The following is a 24,815-nucleotide window of genomic DNA, read 5'->3' as shown; positions in this document are numbered from 1 at the left end:
CAGGAAGAGTAGCTGTACTTGTTACAGCTAACGGAGATCAAAATAAATATAAATAGGGTCGGTAAACATCTCCCTGAAATGAGAACTTGTCTGCAAATGAATTGGGTGTCCATCGCTGTCAGTGGCAATGAAACATGATCATTCACTGAGCTAGCGCCCCCCCGGTTCAAATGATAATTAAAATCAAATCATCTTTTGACCATTTTTCATCTCAGCAAATAAAACCTTTCAATATTTGTTTATCGGAGATTTTTCTTTAAATACCAATATTCATTTCATTAAAAGCTATAAGCCCAACTTTGTACACACTAAAATCAGATTTGAAAAATCTACAGTAGTAGTTGCATTAATTCAATCCAAAACTGTCATTTTGGAGCAGCTACCTAGAGAAAAGAGGGCTTCTTAATGAGCCAGTCTGCAGCAGCGTTGTGTTTCTCAAGATGAGCAACAACAACAAAAATCGATTCATGTCCTCACCCCTGACCTCTGGCAGCACGCCATCGGGGAAATTAGGTAGGATGCTGAACATATTGTGCCTTGAACTGACGCAGATTTGCCACACTGTCTTGTTTTCGTCACAATAAAGAACAGATTCAAATGAAGGAAGGGTTGTTGTTTTTTTTTTTTTGTCTCTTTGCCTGGGTTGCCACAATGCAAGCGCTCCCCCTACAGGAGAAAAAGCCTTAGTGTAGAAAGATTTGCCTTCGGGTTCAAAATGGGGTTATTTATAAGGAAAACCATATTTTGTGACATGAATATGTTTTGTTTGGTGAAAATGACACGTGGCTTAGTTTCATGATTAGAGCAAATGACTTTTCATCTTTAACTTTCTTTCACTCATTGATCTCTTTGCCCATTTGTCAGTGCACGTCAATGCATTTGCTCAGAGCCATATCAAGCACTGAAGCAAAATGAGAGAGAACCTTCACGTTTCACAGCAGGGGAATGTGATGCAATAGCGCCTTCTCTTCTCTCTTTCTAAATGAGCAAAATGGTAGCCGGCGTCATTGTGCTCTTTCAAGAATGAAGAGCCTTTCAAGTTCTTACAGTCTCGTCGTATTTTTTTCTGGCTCTCCCACACACACGTTTTTCATCTTCAGAGGAGAAAAAAAAAAAAAAAAAGATTCAGCTTTTCAAGTTTAGGCCATTTTTCTATAGCATGCCTGACAATGGTTGCTCTAGTATTTAACATTTTATTTTTTATATTTGAGCAGTGAAAGAGTAGTGAGCACTTCTGCTTCTCGGTGGAGTACGAGCAGGTCAACTCCTGGTTCAGGTCTTCTGCCATTCATCCATGCTTGACTCTGGAGGATTCCTCCCATACTCTAAAAATGTGCATGTTTACAATTTCAATTATCCATTCTATAGAAACGGTACAGGATGTTGACCAAAATGATCCTCCCTAAGCCATTTAAATCAGGGGTCCCCAACGACCGGGCCGCGGACCGTGGCGCATTTGGTATCGGGCCGCATCGAAATAATAAATAATTTATTGATGACTGCATTCTGGCCGACTGACTTTGGCCTGTGCCGCTTAACACACCAATATCCCTGTCTACTATATATATGGCGGAAAACACAGACAAGACTGAAAAAGCAGTTTCTGCTCTTGCACTCCTCTTTAAAAGAAACTGCTTTATTTTAAGCTAAAACAACTGTTGTGTTTGATAGAACAATATGTCTATATGCTGCCATAGCAGATTCATGGCACATTTAGCCCCCGAACTATTTTTAATTTGTCCGTTTTACCCTGAAAACCCCCGTTTACAGACGTTACGCAACTGCTTTTGTTTCAACCGCTCCATAAAACGAAGGTAATTATATTTATTCTTCAAAATGTCTGTCGTTTTTAGCTTAGAATCAATAATTGATGTCTCATATTTCGTTTTTAGAAAAAAAAAACGACTTTAAAAAATTATTCACTCGCATATTTTAAACTTTTAAACAAATGATGTCACAATGAAAAAAATGGCGTCTGTAAAAAAGTCATGGATATCTACCTCATAAGTATCGCTTAATTGTATTTTTTTTGTTTTTTTCGCATTTTGTCCAATATGTTAGATGATAAATAATCGATCCAAACAAAGAAAATTTGAAAAATAACGTTTGAAAAGGGTAACTATATGAAAAAGAAAATCTCAACCACTCCTTGGTGTCTGCGATTTCTACATCGCGACCCTTGTTATATCACCATGTGTCACCCATAAAATCCCCCAAGAAATCCGACTGTGGTCATTCACAGCTGTGTCTTGACACTCGGTGATACATGTTACATGGAGTTTTGGGATCGAAACATATAAGTTTAAATGCCCTCCTGTTGAAAAATGTTTCTTCCCTCAGAAAATTGAGATTTTAAGCTTTCCAATGATGTATCACACATGCATATAGGACAATTTTGAAATTTGGACAAATTGGGGTCTCAGAGCGGAACTTCAAGTCACCTGAGTGTTATCTGCCATATCTAAGCTAGAAAGCTAATAGTTTAGCAAATTCCCGTTCAAAATTCTTCTCATTTTGACAGCATGTTTCATAAACAGGTAAAAATTTGACACCACGCTGCCCATTGGTCTGTTGTATTCCCTCATACCAAGTGTGAGTGAGTCAGCCTTCCACTGAGCAAACAAGTTCCTCTTCCCATCATATCGCACTAGCAGTAAAGAAATGGTTTAAGCCTGTAAATTGGGAGCAAACCAGTCCAAAACTTCTAAAAAGCCACTTTGCCTAGATTTAATGAGCGTACGAAATGCGTTTCTTTACCTTCAACGAACGCTGGAGTTCAATCGAACCCAGGTTAGGAACCACTGCACAACATGGTGGACGATGTCAGAATTTGAGATGAACAGTCACACCTGATTCAATCAACGCTAAATTGCTCATGCAGTACCTTTATAACCATAGCTGCCATCTTGTGCTGCTGCAGGTTCCGTGTCCGGTTTTTGAGTGATGATGTCACCGTTTTTTCTGGAATTATCTGTTTGTCAAGCACAGGGGAATGAAAGTCAGTTATACAATTGCCATTTTTATGTTTAAAAACACGTAGGGATTGGATTCATTAGAATCATTATCATCATTCACAAAAATGTGGAAATGAAGGTGCACCTTTGTGTTGCTAGAAAAAAAGCAAAATCGGATGAATAATAGTAATACGTGCATTTGATAATGGGAGAACTGTTTTAACTGCATTGGGGTTGGAAATAGAGGTGGTGCTGATCTGAAGTTTTTAAACAAAGGCGATCTTTTGCTTAAATAATAAACTTTTACTAGAAAATGCCAACTAAAATATTCTATTCTAGAATGTGTAAGAAAATTTTTGAATCAAAGAAAAAAAATTATAACAGATCTGTTGGTGCTTTAAATGAATGGGTCCTGAATGACCTTTTCAACCACAAGAGGTCAGTATAACTGCATCAATGAACCTGCTTTGATAAAGCGATACTTCCCCCCTCTTTATCAATAAAATCTGGCACCATTTGAATTTTGTCTTTGATCAAGAATGGAAAATGGCTGCCATATTCTTGCTTGGGTAGCACACATGTCAAATCCAACAGTCAGCAATGCAAGAGACTGTATGTTGGAAAATATATTTGGAATTGAATATATGAAATCATTTGAATTTATTTGCTGCGTTAGCAAAAGATTGTTTTAATAGTGCTGTGGGGGCAACTCAAATGAGCATGTATACAGTAGAGAAGCCAATTCACTGATACGATGTCAAACTCAAGCTTGTCAAAGCTGCAAATTGAGCAATTTGATGACACGCAAGCATTTTCTGACCTGATAAAATGTCCAGAGCACGGCTGCGCTCCACCCGCACCACACCAAGCAGGTTGATGAGAAGAAATGTAGCAAAGGCCTGCATGGTTCTCAGCTGCTCCTTTAAATTGGGGCTTAATAGACCTGGAAGCAAAACCACAAGTCAATATAGTATTTCATAAATACACAATATATGTGTAACTAAGTCAAAGATCAGCACACACCTTGGCACAATGTCACTTACAGCTACAAATTATGTCCGAAATCTTGGCGTAATTGTCAACTCACAGCTAAAATTTGACAAGCATCTAAAGTTTGTCATTAAATCTGTCTATTACCACCTAAAAAAATGTAGCCAGAATTAAAGTGCCGATGACAGCAAAAAGCATGTTTATTTCATATTTCACGTGGTATTTTATGCTCCTGAATGAAATGGACCGCTTGGATATGTGTGGAAGCAATCGTTTTATAATTCAGTTTTTTGAATTCCGCGGCATGAAAATGAGTGACTTCCTGGATTGAGGAGGAATGCGATGTCAACCGGGTCAGCATCTCACAATACAGCATGCAGATGGACTGCGGATTCAGCTGATTAATTTGTGTATTTTTCGCATCACGCCAGCCAAATGTGCTGCAGGGTTTTGTTGCTGCACCAGGGAGAGGCGTGAGCCTTTTGGGGTTTCAAAAAGTTCCCGTTCACCCCGAGATTGGCCAAAACAAGTCTGAAAACTGTGGGACCATTGGACTTACGAGGAAGGGAGAAAACATTGTGTTTTGTATTATGTCAAATGGGATCATGGCACACGTTTTAATAAGGAGGTGGCTTGCATTTTGTGGCTGACAATGCTCCTCGTCCAGCGAGAATGCCACTCGGCCAACGACCGGCGGCTTGTCGCGCACCCCCTCGGACCTCTTCCTTGCCCGCTGGGAGAGCGCTATACTCGGCTTATGCCCGTGCAGTTCTCCATATCGTCCAGACTTCCAGCCCACTCTGCCTTCTTCATTGTCCGGCAATAGATCACTATCCTCGGGTTGGACTGGAGCAGCTACGCGCTCTTTCGACGTCGGCCAGTTTGTCTGGCAGTCATTCTCCAGCTGCTTCCCTGGCAAATGAGCTCTCCCGCCCGCAGCAGGGGAACAACGAGCTGTCACTTGCTCGCCACTGGCCGGTCGGCAAAGACCCGCCGTGTGACATGTCCAGGGTAGTTTTGTGTGATTTTTTCGCTTTGATAGGCGAAAATAAGACTTTGAAACGCGTTCGGTTCAGGTTAGCATGTCGAGTAGCTGTCACGCCTCCTGGTTTGTTTACGTCAGTGCTTCTCAATTATTTTCTGCTACGCCCCCCCAAGCAAGACGTAAATGTTTCGCGCCCCCCCCCAAACTCTCTGCCGCCACTGTAAATAGTATTATTTGTCTATAAAATTACTATTATAAATACGCATCTGCCTAATATTGTGTCCTTTTTTTCTAATAAAGAAAAAAAGTAACATAGATCAACTTATAATAAAGTATAACTTTATTAACATTGTTTTGTTTGTAACAGAGAAGACTTGACGTGCATCAATTTGCCTGAATTTAAAAAGAAAAAAAGTCACATTCAAACTGTAAAAATACACTCAAGGTACATTTTTGACCATTTTATACAGAAAAATAAAATGTAATAAAATCAGTAAATAATTTCAAATTGATTAGAAACATTCACTCATGAGGACAATATGCCAAAAAATTTGACCGAAAAAACAAAAATGAATAAAGGAAAAAAAGAGTGTCCTTGGACAGAAGGACACTTTTTATTTTTGCTGCTCACACTCAGTATTACCTCCTTTGCAATGGTGTGGAGTCATTTTGCAATGAGCATGCTAACAATGCTCACTGGTTTACTGATATAACACTGACAAAGCAGGACGATTGTTGGCAATATTCGGCACGTTTTCGCTGAAAAACAATCAAGCGGCTTATCAATGAGATTGGGGTCGAATGTCTTTAAGTGGCGTCTTAATTGATTTGGCTTCTGGCGGTCCGCTATAATTATTTTTAGACACAGTAAACAGTCTTTCCTCATCACCCACAGTATTAAAAGTCAAAGCTAAAAGGCAAACGGCACGAACAAAGCGCATTATCGGCGGCCGAGGTAGAACCGTAGGTGAGGGCGGTCGTCGTGACGATCCCAAGCCGAAAATGGCACTTATCGGGCGGCGGCGTGAGAACCGGACAAGACAGTGGGTCGCTGCGTGAGTGAGTCCGGTCGGAAAACGGCTTTCGAAAACGGCGGCGGCGCACTGCTCTTCATATTTGTTTTCTGTGTGATGAGTGCTCTTCCTTAGTTCAAAAATACTGCACGCACTCTGAAAATGAGAGCGCCACTGCCACCCACTGAGTGGATGCGCAAGTACACTTTATTCCAGTACGGCAGGAAAAAAAAAAAAAAAAAGCATGTTCCCTGAGGTCACACGCGCCCCCCCCCCTGGCATCGCTCTGCGCCCCCCCACGGGGGCGCGCCCCACTATTTGAGAAGTACTGGTTTACGTTCTCTGAAGCCGGGGCAGGGAAATGACAAAAGCCTGACTAATTCCGGTGGCATAAAATATCATTCGGAAGGTGCAAGAAGTCGACGGTTGTGACCATCATGAAGGAAATGTCATACTGAATAAATGCATTTTTAATATTTCATATTCCTTTTAGCACAATACTGTTATTTGTCATGACCATACCATTTATTTAGCAATTGGGGAAAATACTTGGATGAAAAGAATATCCTGTAAAAATATTGGAGATTGAAACAATGACATTTTGCAGCTCTCTTCGTCGCATTTTCCTCTTTCTGCATAATTATTTCTCAATGGGCTGAATTCTAAATCAGGTGAAATCGTGACCCTGCCGAAGTCATCCTCCAGCTAGGGACGCTAGAGCGCTATAATGACAGGCAGGGGCTAAACGGCAGATTGTCACCAATCGCGGGCAGGCAGGTGGTGTGTGTGGACCAAAATGCAAGGAAACAAAAAAGCAGCAAAGCAGGTGGCGGTGAACTCAAAAAACTAGTGATTTCTAGTGTTTATGTCTATGTGTGCGTTTTTGTTTCATATCTATGTGTCCTTTTTGTTTTTTTTTCTTTTTGGGGGATACTGCCCCCCATACATTATGGTCTTTCAGGTTATGAATTTGATCCCATTGCTGAAGATGTATGCCAAATTTAACTTCTGTGACAGGAAAACAATGAAAAGAAAGTTGAAGAAAAATATATATGTGATAATTTATGTACATCGAGGATTTGGTGAGACAATATTTTGCTAAATAATACTTTCCCAACACACACACACACAAAAATTAACGAATCTCTCATGTGGTTGTGGGACAAATGTGATTATACACTCAGCCAGTAGGTGGTTCCGTGGACACACAAAGCTCCGAGAAATGAACCCCTTCTCGAACCAATTGGCTCAAGTGGTGCAATGCCTCATGAGGCTTCATTTCACCATCATTACAAAAAAAAAAAATGTTTTAATAATAACTAACAAAAACGCAAAGTACAACCAAAAGGACTGGGGATCAAAAAGGCAATGTTCAAACAAAACTTACTTAATAGAAGGGACTGGTACACCAGGGCTTGGACAGGACTTGACATCGACACTAACAATGACGCAACAGTTGCCACGTTTACATGGAGCCAAATATTCCAATTTCAATCAGAATATTTGTTCAAACCGAATAAATGTGTTCCATATAAACACCTCATTCGGAATGAACAGGCCCAAACCGAATGGAATTTCATTCCGATTCACAGGGGTGGAATATTCCTTTTCCCAAACCGATTAGAAGTAAAATTATATCATGTAAACAGGGAAGCGGAATGGTGTCTGGCTGCGTTCTTTCTGCACATGCTCCGTACTGACGTGGTGACGTCACTTGGTGACGTAAGTAACGTCACATGCAACATGGCTTCCAAGCACACGCACAGCGCACCCACACAACTTTTTAAATGAACGGCGTGTCATTCTGAAGTTTTGTTTCCACTCGAAAAGTTAGAACAGCAGCTGATCTGACGATCGATCTCCATGTTTTGCAACGTGACGCTTTGTTTTGATTCATCTGCGCATGTCAGACGGCAGTTGTCAAACGTCCTTTCGGAATAAAGGCAGACACATGTAAACGCTGGATCGGAATAGATGAAGTGACATGTAAACAGCTGATGTGAAATTTCCATTCGGAATGATTTGAATCGGTATGAAAAAAAGTCAGCATGTAAACGTGGCTAATGAGAGAAACTTGGAGTTTATATACACACAGAGACAAGGGGTAACGAGACAATGAGAAACAGATGGGTGACACAGGAGGATGCAGATTGGAGGTTACACAAGGAGCACGCACAACAGGTGAAATCAATGGGCAATCACAGGGACACACTAGGAGGGAACCAACACAAAACCTAACACAGATTGAAAGACGAATTTCTCTGCGCTTTGCCAAATTGTTGTGTATAGTCGAATCATCTCAAAATATGATTCTAATTCACATAATTATGCTATTTAAGATTTTTTTTTATGCTGTCACAGGCACTTTAATGGGCCTCTGTCTAGGCAAGACATGGAAAAAATTGTCCATGCATTCATTTTTAATACATTGGACTATCGCAACTGTACTAGTATATTTGCAGGTCTTGATAAAAAAAATAAATCAGTCAGGAAGCTGCAGCTAGTACAGAATGCTGCTGCCTGAGTCCTTACAAATGCAAGGAAAATATAACACTGGTTATGAAATCGTTACACTGCTTCCAGTGAATCAAAGGATAGATTATAAAATACTACTGCTTGTTTACAAAACACGTCTTGGACCAAAATACATGCTCGATCCCTATGAAGCCTCTAGACCAGGGGTGTCCCAACTTTTTGCCAAGGGGGCCAGATTTGATGTGGTAAAAATGTGGGGGGCCGACAATGGCCGACGTAGAGCAATATATTTAAGCAAATTTTAGCAAGCCATTTTGTGTGTCACATTTGCCTTATTATTATTATTTTTTAAAAATAATTTCAACAATCTCGCAACTAGCCTTTTTGGCGTTCTCTTTCGACTTGCGAAATACTGCTGTGAAGTTAAACTATCTTCAAGTTGCTTCAATTTCTCACTACCTATCTTCCTTATAATCTTGTCGTACATGTCAGTGTGTCTTGTTTGGGAATATCGCCACACATTGAACTCTTTAAAAACAGTCCCTTTGCAAATAAGACAGACACAGCTGTTGTGTATTTTAGTGTAGAAATAGTCCAATTTCCACCTATCGTCGGCCATTACAGTCAACCTTCTTTTTTTTTTTTTTTTGGGATTGTCGCCATTTTAGAAAATTGGGAGTAAATGGTCACATGGGGTAATGTTGCCTAGAGTACTGCTGCCTTTTAGTGGGTAAATGAGGAGCAGGATTTAGTGAGTAAGCTACTTCATATGCTGGTAGCAGTACTGCTGACCAATTTTTTAAGTCTGTGTGCGGGCCAGATGTTATTGATTTTATGACGGAGGCTGGGGGCCGGATGTAATTTGACCACGGGCCGCATTTGTCCCCCGGGCTGGACTTTGGACATGTCTGCTCTAGACCCTTAAGATCATCTGGAACCGGTCTGCTGTATGTTCCAAGAACAAGAACCAAGCAGGGTGAGGCATGCATTCAGTCATCTCTGGAAAAAGTTACCTGAAGGTCTCAAACTGTTAGCGCCTTTAAATCAGGGCTAAAAATGCTATTGCTTACCGAAGCATATTCATAGCTTTTAATGTATTTAAAGTTATTTGCTTTTTATTCATTTTTTTCTTCATTTGGATGCTTCAATTGTCTTTGTTTTTGACTTTCTTTTTTGATTTGATGAGATTTTTACGAATCATTTTGTCTCTGTTTGTGGATCTTTGAATTGCCTTGTGTTGAATTGTACTATACAAATAAATTTGCTTTGCCTTGCTTTACTAAACAAATTTCCCTTTCCCTTTTGAATAAGCTAGATTTCTGCAAAAATTGGTCAATCTAATCTTTATTGTAGGGCTGGCAAAATTATCGCGTTAACGGGCGATAATTAATTTTTTGAATTAATCACTTTCAAATAGTTGACGCAATTAACGCACATGCCCCGCTCAAACAGATTAAAATGACAGCACAGTGTGATGTCCACTTGTTACTTGTGTTTTTTGTCTCCCTCTGCTGGTGCTTTGGTGCGACTGATTTTATAGGTTTAAGCACAATGAACATTGTGTAATTATTGACATCAACAATGGCGAGCTACTAGTGATTTTGATTGAAAATTTTACAAATTATATTAAAATGAAAATATTAAGAGGGGATTTGATATAAAAATTCTATACCTTGTACTAACATTGATCTTTTAAGAACTACAAGTCATGGATCGCTTTAACAGAATATTAATGCCATCTTGTTGATTTGTTGTTATAATAAACAAATGCAGTACTTACGTACAGTATGCTGAATGTATATATCCATCTTGTGTCTTATCTTTCAATTCCAACAATAATTTACAGAACAATATGGCATATTTTATAGATGGTTTCAATTGCGATTAATTACGATTAATTAATTTTTAAGCTGTGATGAACTCGATTAAAAGTTTTAATCCTTTGACAGCCCTACTTTATTGGTGTCATAACAATTAACACTGTTGACTTAAACTAATACCGCACAAACAATGATATCTTTTGACTGGAAAAAACAATACACTGAGAAAAAAACGAGAGTACAATTACTGCGACAAGAGATGAAATGTTGGATTTTCAAATAAAGGAGGATCAGCTCATCCTGATGATTGCTCATTTTATTGTTTTTCTTGATTTTTTTTTTCCAGTAACAGTGAAGGGGGAAAAAATGAACCGCTCCGGGCAAGAGAAATAAGTCACTTCTACTGATCAGCCATCTGTGCAACAAAAAGCTTTGCAACTCATCCCGTCTGTCTGATGGACAGCCAGATTCCCGGGATGATTTGGCGCCCGCCGCCCACCATCATCATGTGCCGCTTTAATTGTTCTGCAAAATGAACAGCCCTAGCCAGTGATGTACCACGGATATTCCCCCCCAAAAAGTGTCCACACGTTCATGAGTAGCGACTGGAACTCTTTTGGAAATGTGAGTAGTGACACAAAGCAGCTGCGTGTTATTCGCGTGGCTGTACATGTGTTGTGTGGATGAAAAGCGAGCGCATCTCACAGTCCGGATCTGGCTAATGAGATTGCGTGGAATCTTGTCAGCAAATGTAGCAGCATGGCGTATCAGCATGCTCGACACATCAATAAAAGCTTGGGGGGGGAAATCTCATAAGGATGCTTTCGGGCAGAAAAAGTCATATCCGACACCTATACCGTATTCAGTAGGAAGGGCATTAATATTCAGCACTATTGTCTCAACGCTACGCGTGTGAATACCGGTGTATTTGAGCGAGGGATATTGCATTCCGGACACCAGTGAGAATGAAACGTGGGTGATGGTGCTATTTAGTTTGATCGAGCACCCATCTTACTTTACGGACAGAATGTCAGACTTGTGTAAATAACCCTCAAAATTAAAAAATAAGCCTGTGCCTGATAAATATGAGTGGAATAAGAAAACAAAACAATCTTAAGTGAGGAAATTATTAACATGAACATTTTTATTTTTCAGGTTTTTCACTTAGCGGGCTAAGTAGGTGCTAGGAGTTAATTTGTGCCGGATCCCGCCGGAACAAGATCCAGCACCTCTTGTGTATAGAAAATAATAATAATATAAAAACGTTTTTTTTTTTTTTTTTTTTTAATTACAAATAATAATATGCATAAATTCATTTACAGAACAAATCCCAAGAATTCCATGTTGTTTATAAAATTTAACGTCATTTGAAAGAGTCGGAGCTTTGTTGATGCACTGAAAAGCTGGACCAGTAAATCGCGCCTCTGAATCCAAAAAAAAAAAAACTTTGCGGCATCTGGAGAGCAAGCAGCCAGGGTCAAACTGCATTTCAACATGCCAAAAAGACAGCTGCATTTACTGTCTGAAGATGGTTCAAAACAAGTCGGAAAAGCAACAACCAGCGATGAAGGCAGCTGCAGCGATTATGCTAACGGTCAGGACCGGGTGCAGCAGGACGCGAGCGCCCCAGCAGCTAGCCAGGTTCACGGACAGCCAAGCCGGGGCAGGAGGCTGCTACCATGGCAGCAGCTGGTCAGGTTCAGCCCCGCCCGGAGTGGGGGCCGGCTACAGCACCAGCAGTTAGCCAGGTGTACCACCAACAGCCGGAGCAACGAGCCAGTATCCTTATGGGAACAATGTGAATTTTGGGGTCTGTGACGGCCCTGGCTGTTTAGTAGTTAATTTTCTGAGATTCTTCCAGTCAGCTGATCGTTGCCTCCACCAGCTGGCTGCTTCCCCTCCCACCGTGACGACAGCTGATCGACGCAGGACGGACCGCCGCCGCCGCTGATGGGCCACGAAAAAAGGCGCCAAGCTTCTTAAACCTGCTGCTGTCAACGCTCTATGAGGTCACATTTGACAGCATTCTGCCACGGTCCTCCTCGCCAGCTACTTGCTCGCCATTCACTCTCGTTTGCATTTGATCGCTACTTTGATACACTCCCGTTTTTTTCGGTGAGGTCTTTTATGTTTGTTCATTATTGGATCGTTTTTGTTCACCACTGTAAATAAGAGCACTGAAGCAAGTAAGGGTAAGTCGCCATTTCTGTTCAACCCGTTTTGTCCTGTTTCGTATAGAGTAGGAAGTTGGGTTAGAAGCTGTCTTTTCTTTGTTCCTTTTACATGATCAGGGTTTAGTTAGCGGGTGGGGTTTAAGTGTAGTTCCTTTTGTTTTTTGTTTTGGCCTGGGCTTACCCTAAAGTCACGCTTCGTCGGCATTCTGTATATATTCATTGCGAGTTTGATTGTTGTGTAAATAAATTTGTGTCCACTCGTACATTTGTGTGGCTTGTTTTATGTTACGCCCTTCGCGAGCTGTCTTTGGCACGTAACAGGGTCGGAGAAGACAGGGGGAATGACACTCGCAAAAGAAAGGGTTTGTGTTATTTATTGTACTCTGATTTTTTTTTTTTTTTTATGTTTTTCAAGTTAGACCTGTTGAGAAACTAATTGCTGACTGTGTACTGTAAGTCCCACCTGTGGTTATGTGGGCAACTGCCCGAGCTGTGTAGAGTATAGCCTAAATAATTGTAAATTGTTGTCATAACATTTATACCATGGTCGAGCACCAACTGGCGCAAGAGCCCTATTGGAATGCAAAGGATAATTTTTTTTCCATGGCAAATGAATATGGCCAATTTGGAGGCCTGAACATGCTCGAAAACGGACCAAAATTTGCACATACATGCGGCTTCGCGTAAATTTCAATAGTTTTACGACGTCGCGAAAAAATGTAAAGAAATGGCTCAGTGTCATCCCCTTGAATTTTTTTTTAAAAAGCCTCTCTTATTAGGTTTTTTTCAACGTAGAGCGATGAAATTTGGGGAGTCGATACGTCGTACAAAACTGCTCCAAAATGTCTCTTGCACCCATATTCCTAACCAACAGGAAATCGGGCATTTTGGATTGAATGTGAAATTTTTAGCGTTTTACAGGGTGCCCATTTGAGACTTTGGCACCTCGGAAGTCAGTTGGATCCTCCTCAAAATTGGTGAGACAGTTCATGAGACATATGAGATCTTAAAATCAAAATGGTGAGTTTTCAGTCACGAGCCTGACCTGAGGGGGTTGCCGTGACAACCCTTTGTTACCCATTAAAAAGAAGTATATTTTTTCAGGGACTTGAGCAGCATATGGAGCCACGAAATTTGGCAGACTTGGTTGAATTGGCCCAATTAGAAGCTTCATTTTGGTTTTGAATGAGTGGCGTGGCTACGCAGCTCAGTAGCTTCTCCTTTTTTTGTAATACCCTCTTCAATAGGGGGTTTTCTTCCTAGGGATGTGAATGTATTTTTAATCTTAGAAAAAGGCGAGTTTCGAGCATGTTAGGTTCTCATGAGATGATGATAGGGGGACAATCTACCACTACCCTGACCTGCGTGCCATCCTAGGTGCGCCAAACTGCGAGGGCCCGTTCAGTCCTGCTTGCAAGCCTAGTTTGGAATTGAGTGCTGTATGTACCACAGCATGGCGAGTGGGCATTTGCGTGTTGTTTTCAGCACCATTTTCTGCATATGTTGCGGGACCTGTGCCCGTCTCGTCATCCCTGCGCTGTCATATGTACTTTGCATTCCGGCACCTTATGATTTACAAATTAAGCACTAGTAGGTGCCGTTTTGATTTTTATAGCAAGTCAAAATTCCTGTGGCTAGTCAATATCAGCAGCACCAGTACAATTTATAATGTGACCAACAAAATAGTATTGAGTTTGAGCACACGTCAAAGGCTCCCCACTGAAAGATATAACAAAATATCTGCTAGAGTGATCTTTTCGCCAGGGCAGCGTCTTCTGATCAAAGGTGACGAGAGAGAGCTGATTTCTTTCCTCCCGAGCTCTGACTGCTAGGGGATAATCACAGCTCTCCATCTAACATATTGTCAATAAGAAAGAGCAGGAGCTCCCCTTGTACCCCCCCCAACCCCCGGCCCCTAGACAGATCACAATACTACAGCAAGCAGCGGAGCGTGACCAGAATCAGCTTCCAGGAGCACCCCAACCCCCTCGCCATATCTTGACTGGAATCCAACTTGCTCTCGTACAGATAAACAACACATTACATTCTCCAAAAATAATCATACAGGTTGCATGGGGAAGCACCTGTGGCATGTCACACGCAGTCATTCCTGACCTCATTTCCCTGCATTGCGAAGTTTTTTGTTTTTTCTTAACATTTGATATAACTGATGTTGTGCTATTATGATACTGTACTAGAAAAGGAATATTACCCTTCCAAAGAGCACGATTGCCCTCTAGTGGAGAAAACATATTTCGTAACATGAAATTAAAACCATCGTATGTCCGGTTTTCCAGACAGTGGCTCCACCTGAGACGTTGCCACGATAATCACATGACTCCATTATACTGTACCAATCAAAATCTAATCACATGGCATCTTTAAAATGAAACTAATTGACATACAGTGCTGGTCAAAAGTATTGGCACCCCTGCAATTCTGTCAGACCATGCTCCCAGTAAATGATTGCAATTACAAATGCTTTGGTCGTAATATTTTCATTTATTTTGCTTGCGATGAAAAAACACAAAAGAATTTAAGAAAAAAAATAAATCATGATCTGTAAGATATGTTTAATTGTATGACCATTATACTCTGATGAAGAATACAGTTTTAGCCCATAATCATGTGCTTACCGGCGACTGCTCACATTCTGCTGATAAATAGATACACACACATATGTTGATTCATCACACAACGTCCCAGTACTTTTCCACCAAGCTACAGTACTTTGAGTGCAAATGTGTGTTCAAAACAAAGATACCTTGCCTGCTCAAGAGTGCGACTGTTAATTCAATCAAGAGTGTGACTGTTCAATCAATGACTAGAATACTGCCACGTTGGACGACAGTGTTGTAACTGTATTTCGCCCAGCAACAAGCCCTCAATAAAAGTTAGCAGTGCGGAAGAGTTCAGAGAGAGACTTGGATGAGACGGCATTAGTCGCGGAACTGTCTCCTGGCTCTCCCAACCTGCAGGTTGAAAAATGTCAACTCTCTGACTCTGTCTCACCGTGCCCTTCCTTTTGTCAGCTTGCCTTGGGTAAATAACTAGTTAAAGAACGAGTTTTAGACCCAACAGATCATTTCACACAAAACTCCAAAAATGGGCCTGGTATTGGCACCCTCAACCTAATACTTAGTAGCACAACCTTTAGACAAAATAACTGCCAACAACCGCTTCCGGTATCCATCAATGAGTTTCTTACATTGATCTGCTGGAATTTTCCACCATTCTTCTTTGGCCAATTGCTCCAGGTCTCTGAGATTTGAAGATCTCTCCACAGGTGTTGTATGGTATTCAGGTCTGGCCCCTTTAGAAGTCTCCAGTGCTTTCTCTCAAACCATTTTCTAGTGTATTTTGGGTCATTGTCCTGCTGGAAGACCCATGACTCAGCTTTCTCACACTGGGCCCGACATTATGCTGCAAAATTTGTTGGTAGTCTTCAGACTTCATAATGCCATGCACATGGTTAAGCAGTCCAGTGCCAGCGGTAGCAAAGCAACCCCAAAACATTAGGGAACCTCTGCCATGTTTGACTGTGGGACCATGTTCTTTTCTTTGAAGGCCTCAGTTTTTATCCCTGTACACACTATGTTGATGCATTTTCCCAAAAAGCTCTACTTTTGTCTCATCTGACCAGAGAACATTTTTGGCTTTCTCAGGAAAGTTTTGGGAAACTCTGGGTCTGAAGAGGGCTCCTGCTAGGTATCCTACCATAGAGTAACTTTTCATTCAGACGCCGACGGATAGTACAGGTTGACACTGTTATACCCTCGGACCTTATACTCTTAAACTTGTTTGGATGTTAGTCGAGGTTCTATATTCACCATCCACACAATCTTTCGTTGAAATCTCTTGTCAATTTTTCTTTTCAGTCCACATCTAGGAAGGTTAGCCACAGTGCCGTGGGCTTTACACTTATTGATGACACTGCGCACGGTAGACACAGGAACATTCAGGTCTTTGGAGATGGACTTGTAGCCTTGTGATTGCCCATGCTTCCTCACAATTTTGCTTCTCAAGTTCTCAGACAGTTCTTTGGTCTTTTTTCTTTTTTCCATGCTCAATGTGGGACACACAAGGACAAAGGACAGAGGTTGAGTCAATTTTAATCCATTTTAACTGGCTGCAAATGTGATTTAGTTATTGCCACCACCTGTTATGTGCCACAGTTAAGTTACAGGTGCTGTTAATTACAGAAATTATAGAAGCGTTACATGGTTTTTCCAAGGGTGCCAATACTTTTGTCCGGCCCATTTTGGGAGTTTTGTGTAAAATGATCATGATTTAATTTTTTTTTCATTCTCTTCTGTGTTTTTTCATTGCAAGCAAAATAAATGAAGATATTACTACCTAAGCATTTGTAATTTGCAATCATTTTCTGGGAGAAACTGAGCATTATATGACAGAATTGCGGGGGTGCCAATACTTTTGGCCAGCACTGTAGAATCAACGTTAGTTGAAAGCGCAGATTTCAACGGACTTGTACTTGAGTAAGTTTTTGGACCATTACTTTTACTCGAGTAATATTATTTTGAAGTAACACTACGCCTACTTGAGTAAAGTTTGGGTGTTTCTCACTGAGTACATGTACAAGCCTACAGTATTATGAAGAAAACGGAGGCTGGTAGAGTAGCCAAACATTTTACTCAAGGAAGAGTAGCGTTACTTTAAAATAATATTACTCAAGTAAAAGTAGACACTGTCCACTTTGGTCACGTCTCCACGCGTTGACGCGACGCGAAGTCAGAAAATTGAGGAGGTGCACGTCAGGCTACGGCGAAGGGTCATAAATCGGGTCTGCCTTGGCGGTGTAGGTCTGCAGAAACATAACTCCGCCTTAAGGTGAAGGCGTGGAGTTTGGGATGGTTGTCAGGCATTCGCCGGCCCGGGGTCGCTGGAGCTGCGCCAGGGCATTTGGGGGCCCTAAGCAAAAAAATGCAAAGGGGCCCATATTTTTGGCCCATCATTTCGTCACATGTGAAACCCATAAATGCAATCCAACCCATACGACCATATTTTGTATATTAATCAGATTTTGTTGCACTGCATACTTCAAACTTCTCACCCCAAATGATTGTCAGTACTTACAGTAGATAGCGCCAAACCTTTTTCTAAAAAAGGAAAGAAAGACGTTAAGGAAGAACTTTTATTTTTTTTAAGCTTGTAATCAAGTATCAAAACTCACAAAACTCAAATAAAGCAAACTGCAGTGAACAAAATAGAATATAAATTAAACAATTGCCATATTGGGGGGCCCCCTAGTGGTCAGGGGCCCTAAGCAACTGCATAGTCAGCGTATAGGCTGGGCCGGCGCTGAGCTGCGCCGGCGCGGATCTGGCAGTTCGGCTGGCGTGATTCCAGCACTCTGGCTAAAAGGTCAGATTCCTTCAAAATATAGAGGAAAAATAACAAGTGTAGCCCAAAGTAGTGGTGTAAGAGGAGCGTATGTTCTTCACAAATCTACACAAGTAAAAGTATGGCTTCTTAGAAGTACATTTTTCTCAAAAAGTTACTCAAGTAAATGTAACGTGTTACTTTATGATTTTCAAGAAAAAAAAAAAAGTATAGGTTTTGTGGTCATTTCACACACAGAATTTGAATGCGAATGGGCTGTGTGTGAGCATCACCACAGTAAATGGCAGCAGGGGGGCAGTACCAGGAAGTATGTTTCACTGATCATATCATTTACAGGGGGACAGACTTGCGCTATTGACGCAGCATCGAAGATTTGACGGGAAGAAAAATGACCTGTACGCTGCAAGACATTCCGGCAATTCATAAAAAGATGAGTAGCCAAATTGGAGGAGGGAATCTAGCCTGAGGGGTAAATGATGAGTCCGTGAAGCACTCGCAAGGGTCACTGACCTCTGGTCCCAGAAGATGAATGACCCAATATGTCAGCAATAGATCCTACTACAAATACGTGCACCATTTCTGTAGCTTTCTGTGGAAACAATTACAATCGGTAGATATTAAACATTAATTCCAATTTCATTTTCACAGTTGTGACCGTATGAGTCAACAGTTGCGTTGTTAGTGTACTGTACTGCATGTGCGGGGAGGGTGCTGCAGAGCTGAGATCCAATGAGTCGGGATTAGTTTCAATGCAATTCCAACACATCCAAAAGCTAATCCCTTTTGGGTTTTCAAGACCACTGAAGGACTTTATATATCAGAAGCCCAAGAAAGCAGCCGAATAATAGCCAACGAGACAAAGTCGTTTTGAGGAAATGTCAAGCTTAATTTATCGATTACAAAAACTGTTTGCTCATTTAGATTTCATTCACATGAATGAATCCTTAAATCATTTCCTCTACAAAACAGAGCAAGGCTCATGTATTATTCGCACCGGAAATCTGTTTTATAACTTTGTACATCAAACATGCACAAGCAGAGAAAGGGATGACCTCATCATCCATATTGCGAAAAGAGTCCAGAGCTATTAAACAAGACTTGAAAACTTACCCTCCCATGTGATTCCTCCAATATTACAGCTCCATTGATTGGTTTCAGTGTGCTTCTTTCAGCCATTCAAGCATTGAACAATGGGAGTTGAAGGAGAAGAAGAAGCTGTCATGCGGACCTCCAAAAAGGCAAGAAAATCAAAAAGGAGCTGCTCATACTGAAGGAAAATCCTTAATAATCCATCTGTGATCCAAGAGGCGTTATCAGATGGGGTGCATACAAATTGCATAGCTACCTCTGCAGCAACCTTTTTCCTCAGGGTCCTAAGGCTGCACAATTACACCGCATCTTGCACATTTGGAGGCAAGCTTCCCTTTCTTGTCTCTTTCAATTTAATATCATTTTCATCAACAACTACATATCATCTCTTACATCATGGATGGTAGCCTTGCGTGTAATGCAAAAGCTACGGTGGTATGAAAAAGTACCTGAACCTTTGGGAATTTCTCACATTTCTGATTAAAATCACCATCAAATGTGATCTGATCTTTGTCAAAATCACACAGATGTAAAAACAGTGTCTGCTTTAACTAAAACCACCCAAACTTTAAAAGTTTTCATATTTTGATGAGGGTAGAATGCAAACAATGACAGAAGGGGGAAAAATAAGTAAGTGAACCATCACATTTAATTTTTGTGGCCCCCCCTTTGGCAGCAATAACTTCAACCAGACGCTTCCTGTAGCCGCAGATCAATCTGGCACATCGATCAGGACTAACCTTTGCCCATACTTCTCGATAAAACTCCTGTAGTTTAGTCAGATTCCTGGGATGTCTGATATGAAGCGCCGTCATCAGGTCATGCCACAGCATCTCAATGGGGTTCAAGTCTGGACTTTGACTTGGCCACTCCAGAACGTGCATTTTGTTCTTCTGAAACCATTCTGAAGTTGATTTTCTTCTGTGTTTTGGTTCATTGTCTTGTTGCGGCATCCATCCTCTTTTTAGCTTCAGCTGTCTGATAGACGGCCTCAGGTTTTCCTGCAAAACCTTTGAATTCATTCGTCCATTAAGCATTGCAACTTCTCAATACCAAAATTTCGCAGTACTCCTAAAGGATTCTGTATGTCTGTATGTGGGGTAAAACTCTGGAACAGTCTGGATTTAAAATTTAAGCAGTGTCAAAGTATTCAGAGATTCAAATTGTTCTATAAACATCAGGTCTGGTCAAAATACACAGAAAGTGGTCTCTAAATGTTTTGGGTATATACTGTATATATAATTATTACATATGCTATAGTTACTTATTACTACTGATATATTGTGTTATCACTGCAACTATATATCACCACTGGCACCAGTAAAGCTGTCATTACATAAATTTTGATTTTAAATGTACAATTCATATATGGGGACGGCGGTAATGACGACGATGATGGCGGTGGTAGTGATGGTGGTGGTGATAGTGCAATGATGATGACGATTTTTGGGAAGTGACTGTATTTACATTGAATTTTTGGGGAGTAATTTGGGGGTGGGACCCAAAAAAAAAGCTCTGCTTCTTCCCACTCCTTTTCCAGCTACGTATGTACTGTATGTATTTGTTATTAATTTTTGTTAAAATCAACATGTACTATTGTTATTGTTTTCCCCTATTCTTGCTGTTTTTGTTATTACTGCTCGAAATAAATTAATCAATCAATCAATCAAGTTGTCCAGGCCCTGAGGCAGCAAAACAGCCCCAAATCATGATGCTCCTTCCACCATGCTTCACGGTGGGGATGAGGTGTTGATGTTGGTGAGCTGTTCCATTTTTCCTCCACACATGACATTGTGTGTTATTCCCAAACAATTCAACTTTGGTTTCATCAGTCCGCAAAATATTTTGCCAAAACTTCTTTGGAGTGTCCAAGTGCCTTTTTGCGAACATTAAACGAGCAACAATGTTTTTTTCAATAGCAGTGGCTTCCTCTGTGGAGTCCTCCCATGAACACCATTCTTGGCCATAGTTTTGCATATAGTTGATGTGTGTACAGAGATATTGGACTGTGCCAGTGATGTCTGTACTCTCTAGCCGACACTCTAGGGTTCTTTTTTTACCTCTCTGGGTATTCTGTGCCACTCCTTGGGAGAGAAGCAACAGTACCAAACTCTCTCCTTTCCCAGCTTTCTACAAATCAACAATCCTTGATCGCAGGTCTTCAGACAGCTCTATTTACCGACCCACGATGCATGTCAGACAATGCTTCTCGTCACGTCATTTCTTACCAGGTGTGTGTTTCATAGTGGGCAAATGTGAGAAATTCCAAAAGGTTCAGATACTTTTTCATACCACTGTATGTTATTCCTTTTTCAGCGTAGGCTGTTTTTCGTTTGACACCCCCTAGCTTCCTTAATTTTTTGATATGTAAATTTTGTGATTTGGACAAATTTTAGGACAAGTAGAGTTTTTTTTTGGGGGGGGGGGGGGGCAAACAGTAATTTTGGGGGCACAGTTTTTTCCAAACACACACAGTTTGGCCCACTTTTCCAAAAACATAGCCATTCATGTCATTCCACATTAATTTCCAATGGCCCTATTTGCTATTCATTTCAAAGGCAGAAAAACTTTCATTCACTAATTTCACTCCTATTGATTTCCAACCTAAGTGACTCAAAATCAACAGGAGGTGACCCTATATACCACCCATCACAATTATTCACAACAATGCAAGCATCGCAATTTCTCCAGAAATTGCATTTTTTTAGTTATTTTTGTTTCTTAATTTGGGTGAAATCCCTGGCCTAAAAATCAATATTTGACATATTGCTATTCATCCTCTCTTTTTTAACTTTCCTGCAGTCACCATTTTTATATGGACAGCTGTGCACAGACTGCAGAAATACGTCCTACTGCGTCCTGCAGCAAAACAAGCTTACCTCTGTCTCTTTCAACCACTGAAAGAGAATTCATTTCCTTTCTTACTTCTTATCTGGTTACAGACTGAGGAGGAGAGCAAAAACCCAGCATGCACAGGCCACCAAACCAATCCCCAAATTATCATAGAGATAGACAAAGCAAACGTCTAATTCTCATAGTGTTTTTTGTTCAAGCTGACATGCCTGTGGCTCAGAGAAATCAATAAATGTGCTGCCTTTTAATCTATTGTCTCCCCTTAGCATCACCTCAGCTTATTTTGGACTCCTAAATTGACTGAATAATTTTCTAATTGATTTGGGGTATGTTTTTTTAATGTGATTTTATTGAGAAAAAAATACATAGCGACTATAAATGATGAATGCATCATTTGCTGTGTAATGATCTGTGTGACAAAAGAGAAGGATTGATCAGAAAATGTGGTTCAATGTGGAGGCAAATGAACGTTTTGTCATCCAATCAAAATGGATTGGACGCAGAGCGCCATCAGCGGCCCTGGAAGATGAGCGTTCCCAGCCAGTCCTTCCAGCATAAGTGAATTCGACATCTATCGTTGTCAATGGCGGGCAACAAATTCATTTTGCGTCAGTTCCGTGACGTTTTGAAATACGGGTCACTTCTTGCATAGACGTCATAATGTATTGACGGGACACGGGGCCGATAAATAGGGGGCCTGCATTTTTGGCGAAGCCGTCAAAGCTGACCGAATGGAATCACAGACAAAGACCTTTTTTTGTCAAAAATTCTTGTGAATAAATGCTTAAATACCTGAATTCTTTATAGATATGTACGTAAAACAATCTTGATTCTTGGTTAAAAGCAAAAAAAAAAAAAAAACTTATAGTTAGCATTCATTTTACGTAAATATGTTGAAGTACAATGCTAGTCTGTTAGTGAATGTAGCTAGCGGCTGCCTGATGTAAACTGAGCTTTTCCGGTGAAAATTCTTGTTAATGAACGCTTAAATTCCCGAATTCTTTGTAGATATGGACGTAAAACAGTCTCGATTCTTGGTTAAAAGTTTTAAAAAATGTGCAGTTAGCATTTTTTTTAATGTAAATATGTCGAATTACAATGCTAGTCTGTTAGTGAATGTAGCTAGTGGTCGCCTGATGTAAGCTGAGCTTTTCCGGGGAAAATTATTGTGAATAAATGCTTAAATCCCCGAATTATTGATAGATATGGATATAAAACAGTCTCAATTCCTGGTTAAAAGCAAAAAAAAAAAAAAACCATGTAGTTAGTATTTATTTTACGTAAATATGTCGAAGTACAATGCTAGTCTGTTGGTGAATGCAGCTAGCAGCCGCCTGATGTAAACTGAGCTTATCCTGAGCTTGCAAGCCCGTCGACGGGGGGGGGTGGGGGGGCAACCGGGTATGTTGTCTCGGGCCTCAGGACCATAGGGCCCCCTGAATGACCCTTAATTTATTTTACTTTACATTCACATATTTCTTTATGTAAATCATTGATTAAATATTATGTTCCGCTCAATATATACTTAAAAACTTTAACATATTAAATATTTCAAATATGTATTCTTTCCTTTTTTTGCACAACGCCCCCCTGTCTTAGCAGAGAATGAGTGCACCATAGCAGGGTCAAACCAATGCTACACTACGTACGTGCCCTGAAACCGGAAATTAAAATCTGTCATTGTTATAAACTAAACTAAACTAAACATGGGTAGTCTTCATAAATCGGGTGCACAGAAAAGAAAAGAAAAGAAAAAAGAAAAAGTGATGAAGATCATAGAGGTGAGTGGGGAAAAAAATCATCTTTTTTGAAGGGGGACAGGAAGCCAGAGAATTAGGGCTAGAGTTGGTTGTGGACGGCGATGTCGGTAAGTGAACAACAGCCGCTAACGCTGAACGTTTACATTCGCAATCACCGTGACCAAAGCCTGATTCGAGTCAGTCACCGGCCGCTTGTAGCCTATTGAGCTGCGGTATGACGAGACATGCTGCTCGCGTTGAGCAGGAGGAGGAGAGAGATGGTGATGCAAGATCAGGGATATATGTTAGTCTTTGGGGAGCAGGTACGCAAGGCTGAACAGACTCCGGTCCGGCGGCTGGATTTATCTTGGGTTTACAACCTACTGTGTATTATAGCAAACGCTAATACGAATCCATCACCGGAACAGCACAAACGATATACAATATCACAGGGCAGGCTTAACAACCTACCATGCTCTCCATTGAGTGTTAGCTTGCTCAAAAACTGGAATTCACTGATGTTCTGAATGACTTTGCTGTCAAAAAAAATCTAGGCGCATCACGGTTTGACGGCTTGATAACCCCAGGGATGTGGTGGGGGCAGGCAAAGGATGTTTAGTTATACTGTTTTGTTCCTTAGCAGGCAGGCATAGCACTCTCAGTTGTATTGTATTATAGCCTACATGGGACAATAGATGGAAATTAATTGTTTATATTGTGTCAGACCACATTGCGGTCTGTTAAATTTAACTGTCCATCTCAAATTAAATAATTTGAAAATTTACACGGTCATTGCTTGCAAAGCGTTTAAAGCACTGCGTATGTTGTCGTGACAAGCCGGTGGCAGGGGTGGGGTGGGTTGGGGGGGGGGGGGGGCTATAATGGTCTCTTGTCCACAGGCCCCTGCAAGTCTGTTGACAGCCCTGCACAATGTAATCAGAACAACAGGAGAGTGCGCAAACCGCTAGGCTAAAAGCCCAGGCTAGCAACTCTAGCTGCCAGTGGCATCGATGGCATTGAAAAAAAGATTCTTGGACGTCTGTTGTAGTCCATGGCAGTCAAGAAATGACTCATTTGACTTTTTTCTGATCCTCCTCTTACAGTTCAACTCAAATTTGCTTCCATATTTATATGCTAATATTCAAATCCCCATTTCCACTTGCTCCGCTTTGGTTGTGTTGACTGACACTTGAGCATCTACACAAGAAGCCAAACAAAGCTATTTTTATGGATGGGCCATTATACAAGAGCTGCATGGGGAATGTGTAAGAATGCAATTCAGGTGTCATTGCCCCTTTGTAATGTGTCTCGTCTTCAGGAATTCATTTTCTCAGCAGCTTCACTTGAAAATGGCATTCTGAC

General features: G+C 40.9%; 1 protein-coding gene across 4 annotated transcripts in view; it reads right to left on the bottom strand.

The window, feature by feature from the left end:
* The window catches only part of LOC130906265 (roundabout homolog 1-like), a 192,989-nt gene that overhangs the window by 160,700 nt on the left and 7,474 nt on the right, over nt 1-24,815 (bottom strand). For 2 of the 4 annotated variants that reach the window (XM_057820395.1, XM_057820393.1), the window contains 2 exons: nt 3,775-3,897; nt 2,885-2,971 (listed from right to left, as the gene is read on the bottom strand). In XM_057820395.1, coding sequence (XP_057676378.1) covers nt 2,885-2,971; nt 3,775-3,859 — 172 coding nt within the window. In that variant the 5' untranslated portion in view covers nt 3,860-3,897. Of the gene's footprint in view, nt 1-2,884; nt 2,972-3,774; nt 3,898-18,282; nt 18,365-18,882; nt 18,925-24,815 lie in introns of those variants that run through there. The other 2 variants (XM_057820394.1, XM_057820392.1) reach the window with 2 other exon arrangements.

This window comes from Corythoichthys intestinalis, chromosome 18 (genome assembly GCF_030265065.1).
Source record: "Corythoichthys intestinalis isolate RoL2023-P3 chromosome 18, ASM3026506v1, whole genome shotgun sequence".
Taxonomy (NCBI): Eukaryota; Metazoa; Chordata; class Actinopteri; order Syngnathiformes; family Syngnathidae; genus Corythoichthys; species Corythoichthys intestinalis.
The sequence above is the reverse complement of the archived record's forward strand: the minus strand, read 5'-3'. Positions and strand labels throughout refer to the sequence as shown.